This window comes from Ornithorhynchus anatinus, chromosome 9 (assembly GCF_004115215.2).
Source record: "Ornithorhynchus anatinus isolate Pmale09 chromosome 9, mOrnAna1.pri.v4, whole genome shotgun sequence".
In the NCBI taxonomy this organism is placed as follows: domain Eukaryota; kingdom Metazoa; phylum Chordata; class Mammalia; order Monotremata; family Ornithorhynchidae; genus Ornithorhynchus; species Ornithorhynchus anatinus.
Window position 1 is genome coordinate 16,012,673 of NC_041736.1, and position 17,093 is coordinate 16,029,765.

Below are 17,093 nucleotides of genomic sequence, written 5' to 3' on the forward strand. Positions count from 1 at the left end.
TCTTTCTCTCTCTTTCTCTCTCCCTCTCGCTCTCTCCCTCCCTAGCTCCCTCTCCTGCTCCCCTACCAGTCTTGTTCCCACTGGGTTTGTATTGTGGGTAGCACAGCAAAGAGCATAAGAAGACTTTTAATGTCCAGACCCGTTTTTGGCCGATTGCTATTCTGTGCTATAACTCCGTGACCCAGCTGGTGATTGTCTTGAGAGCCACTCCTGTCCTCCTTACCATCATTAGACGGCAGTTTTTCAGGATTCCTGCTGGGTCTGTCCACCTGGCAGATCATCCCAATGGGTTCTTTGGCCAGAAACCTTCACTACTGATAGCCTAGTCCCAGTAGTCGGAATGGGGACTAGGACCCAGGTCTCCTTCCGCTGTACCGACAGCAGGGTAATTTACTTACACTTAGTGCGGTGTTCTGCACATAGTAAGCCCTCAATAAATACCGTTGATTGAGTACACTTTTGGAAATAGCCACCCGGGCTAGTCAAATTAGAGAAAAATTCTATAAAATGCAGCACAACAGTTATTCATCAACTGTCAGATCCTTACTTCTTCCCGCCCAAACACTTTATTATTGGTCTACTGTCCAGGTAGAGACTACTCCTCTGGAAATTCACAATTGCAAATTTTGTGTGCTTTGAAATGGTTATGTCTAGGGCAGAGCATCTTTCATTTTTGCTATCTTGTATCATTTTTAGGGTGGATTTAGATTTCTGCTAGAAATGTAGATTCCAATCTCCCTGCAAGATTTAAAGAGCTCCACCAAATTGTAAAATCCTTGGGAGCATTGATTATGTCTGCTAACTCTGTTGTCCTCTCCCAAATGTGTAGTACATTGTTCTATTAAGATGGGGACATATTTAGAACTGTGCCCTTGTTAGACTTCTTCTCGTCACTGGAAAATTGAGATTTATATCTTTCCATTGTAGTAAAAGCTGGCCCTAATTACAGTAGTCACTTTCTGGAGAATTGCTAGAGCTAGCAACCGATATTCATGAAGTTGGTGGAAAGCACCACTTCATTTGCTGTTGTCCCAAGACAATATGTTTTGAAGGCATTCTCTTTGTCTGTTTAATTTAGGCGACAAAAGGCTAGAGAGAGGCAGCAGAAGTTGCTTGCAGAATTTGCTTCGAGACAGAAAAGCTTTATGGAAACTGCTATGGATGTTGGTGAGTTTTAAGTTTATTATTTTAGTACACGTGTAATTAAAATGTTTACATTTTTTCAGGCCATTTGAGTACATACAGTTTATACTTTCTCATGGTTAAAGGTGCATCCTGTGGCATGGGTAATTTTTAATAAACCATTAAAGAGGAGTGCAGAGGGAGGGCCTTTACATTTGAAAGGAAAGAAAAGTAATTTGACTTGAGGAATGAAATACTGAAATATGAATTAGATTTATTTTTTTTAGCATGACCAGCCAATCACAGAGAGGTCTATAGCTGTGTACAACAACAAAAGATACTTGGGTTAAGGTTTTTTTTCATTGGACAAAGAGTAAAATGAGGAAAGGAAAATTTAAGCTGAATAAAAGGGATAATAGGTTATGGATATTTGGTCCAAATCATTATATCAGAATGACGTTCAGGCCTAATAATTCACATAAAATAATAGTTGAAATGTAAATAGGAGACTTTAAAATTAATACAGGTAGTGGAGGCAGGATTAGAACTGAGATCCTTCTGTTTCCCAATGTGCTCTATCTACTAGGCCAGATTTTTATCCAGGACTGCACACATTTCTTTTTACTTGGCAGCAATTCACATCACTAAGCACAGTAGAAAAACATGAGGCACATGTAAGTCAGAGTACTATGTGAAAAAATAATATAAAAATGCTGCTTTGCCAGTAATAAAAATGTCCCATAAAGCCGTTTACTCCAAGGTCCTTTAGGTTCTTGGCCACTGACTTAATTCACTCACAGAAGACTCTTATCTCTTACCACCTCTGTGTATCATCTTCTTTAGTCTCTTGTACTTTCCCAAATGTTTTACCTACTTCCTTATCTGACCCCCCTTCCATTTTATTTCCTCTCTTCTATCTGTGTTTCTTCTCTCATAATCTCTCTTCAGGAACACAGTGGCCTAGTGGAAAGAGCATGGGCCTTGGAGCCAGAAGGAACTGGGTTCTAATCCCAGCTCTGCCATATGCCTGCTGGGTGACCTTGTGCAAGTCACTTAACTGCCTGGTGCCTCAGTTTCCCCAAGATGGGTATTCACTACATGTTCTCCCTCCTATTTAGAGTATGAGCACCATGTGGGACGTGGACTGTGTCCCACCCAATTTACTTTGTATCTACTACAGCACTTAGAACTCTGCTTGATAGACAGTAAGCACTTAAATTCCATAAAAAACTTTCTCTATTTTTGGTCCCTGTTTGCTTTCTTAAAGTATAAATTCTGTGCATGTGGTTGATAGGTGTGCTGAAGTTCATTTTGTGAATAAGATTGGTAGTTCATTTTATGGCAGGATTTTTTTTTTTTAATGGCAAAGCAATTCAAGAGCCTTAAATTCTGTAAGACTCATATGAAGGTGTCCACTCTCAAAAAGCAAGGAAATTTTTTTATAGGTTCAGGAAGAAGTATCCATTAGCGTGGTCCCCAGATTATTGGACTCCAGGGACCACCAATACAACCTCACTGTAGTAGCATGGCTTATTGCAAAGAATATTGTCCATTGAGTCAGGGGACATGGGTTCTAATCTGGACTGCTGTGAGACATTGGGCAAGTCACTTAGCTTCTCAGTGACTTGATTACCTTCCATCTACCCCAGTGCTTAATACAGTGCTTGGCACATTCATTGTCATCTTTATTGAGCACTTACTATGTGCAGAGCACTGTACACAGCACTTAGAGTATAGTACAACAATAAATAGACACATTCCCTGCCCACAGTGAGCTAAGTGCTTAATAAATACCACAGCTAGCAATTATTGTTAGGCAAATCAACCTTTGAAAAGAAAGTATTGCTCTTTTCTGAAGTCCTCAGGAATACCATATTTTTTAAATCGTAATGATTTTATGTTTAATAAATTAGTTTCAGTTTTAACTAAAATGATTTTAGTTTAATAAATCTGTTTTTCAATGATTTCCATATTTCACCAATAAATTGTGAAAAACTGGGAACCTTCTTTTCAGTACTTTCAAATCCTTATGTTAATATAGGTTTTTTTGTATAGTGGGACTCAGATCCAAAACTTTTGCACAAAATAGTTTATTGTCATATTGTGTCTAGTGATTTTGGCCTGAAAATTAAGGAATTATGTGTTGGGGATGTTGAACAATCACAGCTATTCAGGTGTGTATCAGTGCTGTTGAGTGGATTCCAGTTCTTGATTATTGGATAAAACCACTGTAACATTTCTTATCATAGGTTTGGCCGATTTTGAGTAATTAATACTTTTTAAGTAAGAAGTTGGGACTGTTGAACAGATGTTGTAGCATGATCATTAATCATGCATATATATTAATATATATGTGTATATATGTTTTAATTTTAAGTGGTGTCTTCCAGGTAGAATGTTGTTCTTTAAATATTCCATTAAATAAATAAGAAAATTTATTTTAACAAATAGGTAGTACCTGTGCTGACTAGATTTTTTTTCCTCCGTAATAAAATGTTTCTCTCAGCAGGATGTACTTTAGACCTTGAAGCAAACATACCACAGGGCAAGGAACATATGCAGATTTTTAAAGCAGTGTGACACAGGTTTCTTAGCACTTTTCATCTTCTGAATCCAGTTAGAAAAATAAATTAGATTTTACTTGCCTTCTGAGAATACACATGCTGGGTCAGGGCAAAAGACATTAATGTGCTAATAGTTGCTCTGATGCTCTGGGGCTGCCTTGATATACAGCATTTGGCTAGAAACAGTTTGAAATTGTAAAGTGTATTTAGTGTGTTTAGACAGCCTAGGTCTTGGGAAGCTATGCACTTATACTTACAGTTTGAAAATATAGAACTACAGCATAGAATGGAATGCCACCATGGTGAAGCATTAAATTTATTGCAGTAGAAACAAAAAACTAGAGACTCTGTTTATTCGATAGATCCCCAAACAAAATCCTTGGAGCCCATTTAGGTCCCCTGTTTTTAAAGTTACTGATTATAACCATTTTTCCTAGTGTAACATAAGTGTCATTTGGGTGCTGATTCTAGGTTTTCTCTGAAGAGCACTGCTTGGCCAAATCCTTGGATTTGGTATGGCCTGAGCAGATTCTGTCTAGATCTGGGCATAACCTCGTAGAGCCCAGGGTCTGAGGCCCAACCTCACTCCTGGGACTGGTCATGCTGTGAATGCCTGGGGAATGCACACGGGGTCTGGTAGGCCCTGTGGGCTGCTGGTGCCCTTCATGTGTGTGTGAGTCTTCATGGGGGAATAGCCTTGTCAAGCTGCCACTCAGCTTCGGGAATGGAATAGAGCAGACCACATCACAGGCCCGTGCCGGTTCTGTTCTCCAGGCTGGGCCACAGCCAACAGTAAGTCAATCTGGAGTTTAGTCACGAAGCGTTATGGGTGGCGAGCAATAGCACTGATTATTCTGCCCAGCTCTTACTGCCAAAAGCCTGAAGTATTACCTCATTTTTCAATTTTCCCAGCTCTAACTCTGCCTTCCACTGGTTTGGTTATTAGCATATTCTGTATTTTCATGACATCAGAGAAGAGAAAAAAATTTGTTCATTGATATTATGGGTCTTTTTCCTATTACATATTTGAACTATCAAAGCTTTATGTTCTTTCCCTGCCCCTTTTTAAAATGAAGTACAGGGGTAAGTATATAGTTTTTGCTTGATTAGAAGGGGTTTTTCTTTTTCTTTTCCAATTTGCACTCACATAAGCAGGTAGCCACAACATACCCTCATTCATGCCTGCTTGCTTGCACCCTCATTCATGTGCATTTGTTTTTTTAGAGACTAGATTGGACCTCATTGGATATGTACAGAAGCAGCGTGAGAAGAGAGGACAGGGAGTCAGATAACTTATGTACCAGCTCCTACCCTTGCCTGCTCAGTGGCTTGGACAAGTCATTTAACTTCTCTTTGCCTATTTCCTTATTTGTAAAGTAGGGATTTGCAGATGTCAGCCCCATGTGGGACAGGGACTTGGTCTGACCTGATTATCTTGTATTTTCCCCAGTGCTGGGTATAGTGCTTGACATAATTGGTATTTAACAAATACCATTTTTATGGTGCTATTATCATTATTATCTTTATTTTAGTGAATAGGGAAGATGAGGGCTTAGTTGGGGAGGGCCTCTTGGAGGAAGTGTGATTTTGGGGATGGCATTAAAGGTAGGGAGAGTGGTGATCTGTCGGATATGAAGGGGAAGGGAGTTTGAGGCCAGTGGGAGGACATGAGCAAGGGGTTGGCAGGGAGATTGAGCACAGTGAGTAGATTGGCATTAGATGAGTGAAGTGAGTGGGTTGGTCTGTAGTAAGAGATCAGGGAGATAAGGTAGGAGGGAGGGAGCTGGCTGAGTGATTTAAAGCCGATGATAAGGAGATTCTGTGTGATGTGGAGTTGGATGGACAACCATCGGAGGTTTCTGAGGAGTGGGGAGATATGAACTGAATGGTTTTATAGAAAATGAATGGTTTAATAATAGAGTGAAGTTAGGACTGGAATGGGGAGAGACAGGAGACAGGGAGGTCATTGAGGAGGCTGATATAGTAGTCAAGGTGAGATACTTGGTGTCTGGATCAGCGTAATAGTAATTTTGTCAGGAAGGAGGATATTAACTTGTGCCACTCTTGGTACTTTTTTACTCTATTTATAGATTAGCTAGAGTGAAATAAATTGCCAGAGAAGTAAATGACTGTAGCTTCCTTTTTACTCCATGTTAAGTTTAGGTAGAGAGAAATCAATTACTAGAAAATAGCTTAGTTAGAAAGAAATGGTCTCCTCTGCCTGGATCTCAGAGAGGGATGGCAACAGCATGCAGCACAGCTCAAAAACACCTTCAACTATTACATTAACTTGCCCTCTTCTCTCAGGAGAGCTCTACTCCATTCCCAAGGGGGTGGGATATTTCCCCTTTTGGCAAAGGGGAAGCCTCCCCTCCCAGAATATTCTGAAACATTCTGGTATGGGCTGTTTCCTTTTGTCAGGCCTGTGACCTTGCTGCTGAACAATCAAATCTTAAAACTTTGGCTCTAAAACAGTGAATATTGTTTTCAGTGAATATTGTTGATGGCATTGCTTGTTTCAGCACTATATCTGTTCCAAGAATCAAATTTCGTAATACTTTCTAGTCCTCTTATTTAATGTCAAACATGGTTCATCGGTGGCATAGTTGAAACTACTCAAGAAGAGGATGTGATTTGGGCCTCACTGGTCTAAAGCCCAATGACAAATGGGCTCCTTCTACTTTCTGTCAGAAAGAAACTTCATTGAGTTGAGCTGTCCCTCTCCTTGTGGAATGTTTTTTCCAACTCATCCGAATCCCTTAGGATATGTATGAGTTTATGCGTTGTTAAAGTAGCATAGCACCTCTCTTTTACAGGTAAGTCAGTTTGAAAGACCTGAGAAAAGTGCTGAGTTGAGAATTCTGTACCTGATTGCCTTTGCTCTGAAAAGAGAAACTTTTATAGAAGAAAGTGAATCCAGCACCTTTCTATGAATAATACAACATCCGGAAATTTTGTTTTGCTCAGTGATGCAATACTGTCTTGGGCTAAATCAAGTCCTTCCTTCATTCTGGGTACTTGCCATGCTCATTGTCATGTAGCTTCCTCCTATTCATAACATGGTGGTATATATTTATCTGGTTAATATTGGCTTTTGTGCCACTATGTTTTGGCAAACCATCTTAGTCCTCTAGGTTAAGAAAGATGGATAAAGCAGTTTTAAGGGCAGCTCATTTGCCCCTTTCCTCATTTAGGGCTTCTTATACAACCAGCTGGTAGTATAACTAATAGTGTTTATTATACATTTACTGTGTGCAGAGTGCTGTTCGAAGCACTAAACAGAAATATGCAGGTGAAAGAGAGGGTCACTGGGCCTCCAGGTCTAATATTTTTTAAATAAGGTGGGGCGTGTTTTGGCAACATATACAGTAAGAAAGGTGAAATAGTTTAAAAACAAAACAACACGAAAGTTTAGGATCCAGCAAGTGTGGTGGTGAAAGGGACTTAAGACCTTCTAAAATTTGTGGACACTCCACACCCCCGCTGCTGCTGCTGCTGCTTAAATTCCCCACAGCCCAGAAGGCACAGGGTAGGAACCCTGAATGTCACGATAGGAAGGTGGCAGTTACTAGTGGTTTCCTTAGCCATTTCCCTTCCTATGATGTCATTCTTCAAATATAATAATTATTATGGTACTTGTTGAGCACTTAGTGTGACAAGCACTGTTCTAAGCACTGATGTAGATACAAGTTAATCAGGTTGGACATAGACCCTGACCCATATGGGGTTTACACTTGTAATCCCCATTTTACAGATGCGGTAACCGAGTCACAGAGAAGTGAAGTGACTTGCCCAAGGCCAGGTGTAACCTAATAGTGTTTTCACCCTCTAGACTGTAAGCTCCTTGTGGACAGGGAGTGTGTCTTCCAACTGGGCTGTATTGTATTCTTCCGAGCACTTAGTACAGTGTTCTGTACCCAGTAAGCGCTCAATAAATACCATTGATTGATTTCAGGAATCCAGTAACCAATATTCCAGTCCATTTATTTGCATAGGACATTTTGTTGGAGTTTCTTGCAATACGCAGGCTATACCACTTGATTTTTTTAGGGGGGAACCAGGGATATGCCACCTGCATTATTTGGCTGGTCTTGGTGACCAAAAGTACATGTTGCGCTGGCTGTCCAGGACCATGGTGTAGCCTATGAGAATGCAGCCTGGGCTAGAAAAAAAGAAATTTCACTGTGCATTCGTCTTAGCAGAAGACACTGGTACAGATTTATGTTTCATATGCTGTTAAATGAGTTCCTCAAGTCTGCCATAAAAATCATTGATGTCTTCACTATTTACTTAACTTAGAAGAATGTGTTATGTAAACACATTTTTTTTATGTGTGAAATGAAATCCCCTAATGCTAAATTCATTGTTGGCAATTGAATAGTTGGTTTTTTTTGGTGTGTGTTCATCTGCCTACCACTAGATGGGGATAAATGTTTGTATAATTTTAATAGTCATTAGTTAATAAAGTGCACAGATTTTCAAAAAAAGTTTTCAGGAGTTATTTTTTGAACAGTATATATTTTTTAACCTAACCTCCCTTTTGAAATTATTAAATTATGAAGAATTTAATCTTTTTTTTGTTAATTGGTCACACTAGCTTTTGCATCCTCAAAGATTTATAATTTGAAATTAATAGACGTTTTAACATCTTAATATATTTTTAAAAATCATGGCAGATGCTAAACGATTATTTTGTGCCAAGCATTGTACTAAGTGCTGGAGTAGAAAATGAAGATATTCAGGGTGGACACAGTCCCTGTCCCACATGGTACTCCCAGGCTAAATAGGAGAGAGAAGGACTTAATCCCTATTTTACAGATGAAGATACTGAGGGCCAGAGAATTTGTGACCTGCCCAAAATTACATAGCATCCAAGTGGTGGAGCCCACGTCCTCAGACTCCAATGCTCTTTCCACCAGACTCCACTGCTACCCAGGAGTAGTTGGTTAGTGATTTTGCTGCCTGATGGTCTCGGCATTGTGGTAATTCGATTAATTCCTTGTTACTGGTTGAGATGCCACTTTGACTCTTCTTAATTAGATATAGGTTTCCATTTTTATAAGATGAAGTAGAATGGCTGGCAGTGTTAACAATCCCTGAACATTCTGATACAGCCTTTCCTTGATGGGGTAATGGCAGTTCTCAGACTATTACATTATAGGATTATAGCCGTGGATTCATAGAATCCTACAGCTGGAAACAGTCTTTCTCCAGGTAGGTGAAGGGCAGCCCTGCCCCGAATTGATAGTTGTGTATATTTTAAAAAATAAGTCTTTTGGGGGCAGTGGCTCTTTAATCTCTCTTTATAGTTTTTCTTCGGTTTTATTATTATTACAGACAGAAGTTCATCTTCATGTTTAACTAATATCTCTTTCAGGAGTAATTCAGTTGATATCAATATAGGAGGAAGCCTTATTTACCGACTCTCGAAGACTTTGGACAATGTATTTTATTTTCTGAAGATCAAGTAACATTATTCACTGTGCCTTGTTCTAATCTGTCTCATGGCCGACATCATGCTCATTCCCTTCCTACTGCCTGGAGCTCTGTCCCCCGTAGTATCCAGCTAACCTCAGAGCTCCCCATCTTCAAAGCTTTTTTGAAATCACATCTTCTCCAGGATTAAATCCTCATCTTCCCAAATCATATCTCCCAACTGCCCTATCTAAGCACTAAGTACTCACAACTGTAACACATATGTACATATTTTATATAGTTTACTGCTTTCTCCTATCTGTAATTTATTTTAGTGTCTGTTTTCCTGCTAGACTATAAAGTCTTGGAGATCAAAGCTTTTTTATTCTAATGGTATTGTGCTGTGTTAACTGTTTAATGCAGTGCTTTGCACACAGTAGACTGTGAGCTCATTGTGGGCAGGAATATGTAGGTTATACTGTAGTCCTCCAAGCGCTTAGTACAGTGCTTTGCACACAGTAGGCACTCAATAAATACGATTGAATGAATAGTGGGCATTCAGGAACTGTTGTTGATTCGTTAATAGCACATCATTTTATTTCTCCATATATTCAGAAATGGGAGCAAAATAAATAATCTGTTAAAAATAGAGGTGATCTAGACCTTAGAAATCACACACATCATCTAAAATCAATGAAATCTTTCTCCACCAATCTCTTCTGCCTATTTTGGCATTTTTTCTCAGTTGTTTCAGGTCTTGAAATTCCTTTAGATCAAACCAAGAAGAGTTATATTGGAAATAAAGATATTTTTACATGATTTATAAATATAGATCCATCCAAATGAAATAACATAGGTTGAAGAATATGTGTGAGAAGATGCTAATAACTTTGTAATTAAAGTGATTTTTCTTCAAAGTAAATCCACCAAATTAGCCTGTAGGCATAGAGGTGCAATTGTGAATAAGTGAAAAGATCAATTTATAATTATAAGATTTATTTTCATAATTTTGGGATCTGCCTGAAGTAAATATAATTTTATAGTTTGTTTCCAGAAATTAATATGGAAGAGTTTTGTATAAATACATAGAAATAACTGAAGTGGAACTGCAGATTTCAGGAATGTAAATGTTGAAGGTTAATGACTATGGAAATGCACACTTATTAAAATACAAGTTGTAAATTTTTAATTTTTCATCACTTACTAGTCTGGTAAATGGGAGCACCCTTATCACTTCTATAATCCTTTATTTAGATAATTGATTTTTGAAAAGAACAGTTTGCTAAAAAACATGCGTTATCACATAACATCGTGTTGAGAATTTACAGATGAATGTTGTTTGTGAACCCAAATGGGATTATGACAAAGCTGAAACAATATTTAAAAGAGAAAAGTTCTGTTAAGTGTTGAAAAAGATTCCATTATTTTCATATCAGCCTAATCATCATGATTAGGTTAAACACTTCCATTCATTTGTCCTCTTCTTGAACTTTCTTGGGTCACTGTCCATTAAGACATTTAGATATGCTCTCTTTAAGAAGAAACTTCAATTTATAGTAGGCAAGGGTCACTGTCACATCCAAATCAACATCTCTAATTGGTTCCTTTGTACTAGTAGAGGTCACTGTTTGCATCAGCATGAATTCCTAAGTAGCTTTTTCAGTTTGTAAAGGAGTCAGAAAAAAATGGATTAGAAGGTACCAAGCAAGTTTTTCACCACTAAACAGTGCAGTAAAACCGTAATTCCATATCTACTGGTGATCTAACAGAGAAACATTAACCCTCAAAATTCTGATCTCACTCTTAGGTTCCTTTCATTCACATAAATTAAAGCAAAGTCATTATTTCATTTGATCGGCTTTGCAAGCCAGTATATTCTTTTATCATCTCATTTATTTTTTTAAAATATTTGAATATTGCAAAGATATTAATCTGATCAGTGTAATTTTCTACTTTAATTTGAATTGTCTTTTGGTTTGGCCCAAAGTTATGTACAAATCTTAGCTAAAGCTGTATAAATGGTTTGAAGGACCTGGAAGCCTTAGCATGTATGTGCTAAGCACTGATAAATGGCTTCAGTAATCATTCTTTAAAATATCTAGTGCCCCACAAGAGGTTCTCAGTTTAAATGGAAGAAGATACAGGTATTTTATCTCCTTTTATAGATAAGAAACTGAGCTCAGGAAAGTTTAAGGACATACCCAAGACCACACAACAAATAGCAAATTTGGGACTAGAATCAGAATCTCGCAACTCCCAATCCTGTGTTCTTACTTCTAAGCCACTCTGGTGTCCCCAAGTGTTAATCCCTTTTTATTTCTCTTCTGCTTAGTTTGTCTTGCATGATACTAGAATATTCATTCATTCATTCAGTATTTATTGAGTGCTTACTATGTGCAAAGCACTGTACTAAGCGCTTGGAATGTACAAATTGGTAACAGAGACAGCCCCTGCCCTTTGACGGGCTTACAGTCTAACAGGGGGAGACAGACAAGAACAATAGCAATAAATAGAATCAAGGTGATGTATATCTCATTAACAAAATAGGGTGATGAATATATATACAATTGAGCTGAGGGGATGGGAAGGGAGACGGGGAGGAGCAGAGGGAAAGGGGGGAGAAGAGGGTTTAGCTGCGGAGAGGCGAAGAGGTGGCGGGGGGTAGAGGGAGCAGAGAGAAAAGGGGAGCTCAGTCCGGGAAGGCCTCTTGGAGGAGGTGAGCTTTAAGTAGAGTTTTGAAGAGGGGAAGAGAATTAGTTTGGCGAAGGTGAGGAGGGAGGCGTTCCTGGACCACGGGAGGATGTGGCCCAGGGGTCGACGGCGGGATAAGCGAGAACGGGGGACGGTGAGGAGGTGGGCGGCAGAGGAGCGGAGCATGTGGGGTGGGCAGTGGAAAGAGATAAGGGAGGAGAGGTAGGAGGGGGCAAGGTGATGGAGAGCCTTGAAGCCTAGAGTGAGAAGTTCACATTTTAAAACTTTTTCCTAAGAAAGAATAGTTGAGATTTATTTGCATTGGCTTGAAAGTGCATTTTCTTTGTACTAAAATAGATGGACCATCTCCATCTGTTTTTAGTCAAGGAAATTTTTTTCTCTTTTGTTAATAGTAACTTTATCTGTCACTTCAGACTCCCCAGAAACTGATATTGCTATGGAGATAGCCGCATCAGAACAACAAGTGTCCGAGGCAGTATATGACTGTGTTATTTGTGGACAGAGTGGCCCGTCTTCTGAAGATCGCCCAACAGGTTTAGTTGTTTTGTTACAAGCATCTTCAGGTAAGATGAAGGCATTGGAATTTGTAATTCAACAACTTGTCTCTATCAAAGTACATTAAGCTCTTGTTAGGGTTCTTATAAAATCTTGTCTGGGAGATTTTATAGATATTCAAGTATTTAGGAGTACAGAGGATTCTGTTTGCTTGTTGATTCTTCATGGTAAATCAATTTTTTAGTCAAATGAAATGTGTTTACAATTTTGGTGTTCCAAAATTGTTGACTTCTGAACCTGGTTCATTAAGGTTTGTCTCTTGCTCAGGGTTTATCCCTCTGATGGGAGTCTTTGAAAATAAAAAGGCTTGTAGAATTTGTAAAGACTAGCGATTGCAAAGGTTTGTGTAATTTTGGCATCGGTATACTCAGCATTTGTATCTTCACTATTTTCTTATTTCCCTGTTTAGAGAGAGAGTGAGAGTATGTGTCTATATGATTAACATAGGTACCAAAATATATGAATGTATATGTAATATGCAAAGATATATCACAAGAGAATATTATTTTGCTTATTAAAATATAGACCTTAAATTTTGTTTCTAAAATGAAAATTATTGGCAACAAATTACGTTTTCTGATGTTAGCTGTCAATCTAGAGGAATTATAGGATGAGCTTTTTTCCTTCAAAATGATTAATTTTTGTGTAGCCATGGATGAGCAGTTATTACTAGCCAGAACACAGTATTGAAATGTCATCTAAAGTGAACAGTGAAGCATTCCGGTTTCTGGAAGCTGGCAGTGAGTTTGTTGTTATACTTTTGTACACCTGTTTTCTGTTTATAGTCTTGGGGCAATGCCGTAACAACACTGAGCCAAAGAAATTGCCAACCACTGAAGAGGAACAGATATATCCTTGGGATACGTGTGCAGCGGTTCATGATGTAAGACTTTCATTACTACAGAGTCACTTTAAAGATGTAAGTACTCATTTGCTCTATTTTTCCTGATATTTCCAATATAGAAACAATAGCAATATTGGGAAAATTCTGTTATGATTTTATAATCATTGTTCTTCAGCTGCAAAGGACATTCCTGATTCACAGATCCTAAGGTCCTAATTGGGAGCTTATGATCTAGGAGTAGAAAATTAACTGGGGCTTGCCTGGTGGGAGAGGTGAGATTTCTGGAGGGCTTTGAAGATCTGACAGATTTGAAGGGGAAGGGAATCTCAGGCAGGGCAAGGAGAGAGAGGATGGAAAAGTTTGATCCAGAAGTTTGAAAGGATGTGGGCTGGGAGTAGTGGGTAAAGATAAGAAAGAAGAGAGGGTAGCAAATTGGGTCCAGTAGTCAAGAGTTTGTGCTTGCTGTGGAAGAGGCAAATAGGTAGCCAGTGCAGTGTTTTGAGAAATTGAGAGAGATGAGCAGAATGGCATTTTAGGAAGGTAATCTGAGCAGCAGAATGTAATGTGGTCTGAAAATGGAAGAGATCGGAGGCAGGGAGGCCAGCCAAAAGACTGATAGAGTAATCGAACCAAGAGATGAAGAGTTTGATCCAAGGCAGTGGCTGTTTGAATAGAAAGAAAACAGCAGATCCAAGAAATATTGTGAGGAAGAAGCAGCAGGAAAAGAATGTGTGTATTTTCTGTGGTGGTAGCGCACTTTATAAAATGAGCTCATTACCAAATCTGCTCATGTTCCAAGCAATTCTGAAACAGAAATAGACAAGACAGCCACCTATAGGTTTTCTGATTTGTGAGCAGTAGAAATCTGCTAACCTGCTATGAATACTGTATTTGATTTGTACTGGTGCACAGCTTTAAATCTTCAAGGAAAGTCAGCTTAAATCCGTTAGTTCTTTTTTAACTGTCCATTAATTTATTTTGTATTTTTAAAAAGAGATCTGAGCTGGCATAATTTTTTTAGCACCTTTTGAATGTATTTGGTTGACAGTATATTTGCTCATGGAATTGAGATTTCCCTCCCAAATAAAGCAGTGTTGAATGGTACTCAGCTTGAATTCTAAAAAATTAATGCCCTTTTTCAGTTACAAAAGAATCTACTCATGCAAGTGAAAACACAGGCTATGCAGTAATGCTACATATGCATGATTTTAGTTAAACCCAGCTTGGGCTGAGAAACAGGTACTGGTTTGCAAGATGAGTGTAGAGTACTAAAATAATTTAATAATTTTGACTGACTGTGATGTATATAAACATGAAGCATTCAATTAAATATTTAGCACCAGAAATATTGTTGCAGAAAATTAAGGTATAGTGCCACGCTATCCTCATAACTCTCCTGTGCTGGTGCCTCCAGATTACCTGCTACAACCCTGGAACTATATGCTTTAAAGCTCACTGCTTTCTTGATTGCTCAGTGTTTTTTGGATAACAGGCAGTGAAACGTTAAAATGAGCCCACCAAACTCAGTTTCACTTTTCACCTTGAGCAGCAATTAAGCCAAGATTTGCTTAAGACAGAACCATCTTCATTCATCTACGATGCCTCTGAGCCTTTATTTCAGCCAAATATGCATATTGTTTTGAGCTGTGCATTTGAATTGGAAAGTATAAATATTTAAGGAATTAACATAGATTAAAAATTAATTGCATTTTCTAAATGTACTAATTTTTATTGCTTGCCCTGAAATATACACAAGGTTGTACTTCATTTCAGAGCTCAACCTCGTGTAATAGTCATTCTTGTTGCAAAATGATAGTTGCATCCTTTCAAACCCCTACATTAAGAAAGAATTACATGGTCAACTATTGCCTCGGTGGTAAACAAAGGACTGGTAGGAAGATGGTTTAAAAATAATTGAAACAGTACATGGAGTAGCCTCGAGTCTTCTTCCTCTCATGCTTGTTTGCAGACTGTGCTTTGCACTGTTTTAGAAACACTATCAGTTCATTAGCATTTTAGGAAAGTAATTTGTAACAGATTAAAAGACCATGTTTCCAATAAATATGTGGAAATTGAATTAAATGCTTATAGTTAGTGTACTGTGTGTATAATATTCCAAATGGACGGCAGTGTTTCTGCTATAGAAATGTAATTCTGCGTAAAGACATTCCTATGAAAAGCTGTAACAGGTTATGTCCAATTCATGGCCTCCGTGTTCCGATATTCTTTCATCCTGTTCTGTCTAAATTATGTCCCGAAAAGTCACGTTTGGGCAGGAGTGACTATTTCAGTTTTAAAGATAAAGTATGTAATAATGTGCTATTTCATATTACGAAAATAAAATACTAAACTCGCAGTGTAATATATTTAAACCTTTTTATTACAATTAAACTGCCCACATTCAGATCTAGTTTCAGAATTTGTGATAATGCGGACTGAGGTATTATAGCTTAATAGTTTGAGTAGTTATGTGGAAATCAGACATAGAAAATGGCTTCCATGGGAGCAGGCGCCAGCTCCAAAGCAGCAAGAAGTGAGTGAGTGTGGAGGAAGACAGAGAGAGAGCCCATGTTTGAATGGCATGTCTAGAGTTTTCTCAGAAGCAAGGAAGAAAGTGTTTGTGTGTATGTTGGCTGGGGACAAGGAGTAAGGGGACACGACAATGGCAAGAGAAGGGAGGGTATGCTCATGTATATGTATATCTAAATATATATGGTACAAAGGTAATAGTATCCATCTTCCTCATGCCATGTTTCTCTGGTTGTATACGTTTTCCTGATGAAAGTATGCTTTTTTCCCTATCCCAAAATAAACCATTTGTATCATGTGTTTTTTTTTAAATCCACATATTCAGTAAGATGTATAGAAGGAATAAAACTCATTTTTAAAGAACCTTCCCATAAAATCTCTTCAGGAATTCGGATAAGCTACCATCAATTTAGTTCAAATTGTAGACTTAATTATTAAAGAAGTATTTTTAATAGTGTACATTTTAAATTTAATGTATTTTGCTTGATTTCTAAGAGTTCCTGTCTCCAGGCAGTGTCAGTTGGCTGGGAAGGAGGTGTTTATGTACAAACCTGTGGTCATACGTTACACATAGACTGCCATAAATCTTACATGGAATCATTATGGGTAAGTAAATAGACAATTGAAAAAATAATTCCAGTGTTTTTTTAATCAAAAGACAAGGTAATACAAGATTTATGCTAACTTTTATATGCCAAAATGGAATTTGAGAGTTAATTAGACCATCTTTCTGCCTTCACATGGGTCTAAACTTAATCCCAAATGTGAGAATCTAGTTTATTTTAAAAAGAATCTCTGGAGAAGAAGCATCATTTGGTAACCCAGTTCGGTGACTACTAAGCAGGAAAATTACTATCAGGAAAATCTGTGCTAGCCATCTTGTCCAGGTAGAAGTGTGTGGGAGGAGATGGGGAGTTTCTTCTTTGAAATGGAGAAGGTGTGGGAAGGAAGAGGAGAAGTGGTGGGGGTTGAGTGGGAGAGTAACTCATTGAGTGTTTATTGTGCGCAGCACTTGGGAGAGTAATGAGAGATAAAAGATCAAGTCTCGAGTGCCCATTTACCTTCCTCTTCCTTTCCTTCCTTTTCAGTTTCCCTCCTTGCCTCCTTTTTCCTTCCCTTTGTTCTCCTACTCCCCTTATTGTGAGATGTAATTCTTCTATGGCCCAAGTTGTATCCACCCCTATTTCAGTGTTACAGAAATTATGCTGAGAAGTTGGGCAATTATCTTTCTTTCTCTCTCTCTCTCTCCATATATCTATATATTTATATCCCTCTATATATATATCATTTGCACCATCTGAAATTTTTTTTGGGGGGGTTAATAGTTTATAGTTTTTTTGGTTTATAGTTTG

At 38.2% G+C, this 17,093-nt stretch overlaps 1 protein-coding gene across 4 annotated transcripts in view; it reads left to right on the top strand.

Annotated features, from left to right (window-relative positions):
• The window catches only part of UBR3 (ubiquitin protein ligase E3 component n-recognin 3), a 122,548-nt gene that overhangs the window by 62,838 nt on the left and 42,617 nt on the right, over nt 1-17,093 (top strand). For all 4 annotated transcript variants that reach the window (XM_029071480.2, XM_029071482.2, XM_029071481.2 and 1 more), the window contains 4 exons: nt 1,079-1,167; nt 12,227-12,376; nt 13,154-13,287; nt 16,237-16,347. In XM_029071480.2, coding sequence (XP_028927313.1) covers nt 1,079-1,167; nt 12,227-12,376; nt 13,154-13,287; nt 16,237-16,347 — 484 coding nt within the window. The remainder of the gene's footprint in view (nt 1-1,078; nt 1,168-12,226; nt 12,377-13,153; nt 13,288-16,236; nt 16,348-17,093) is intronic.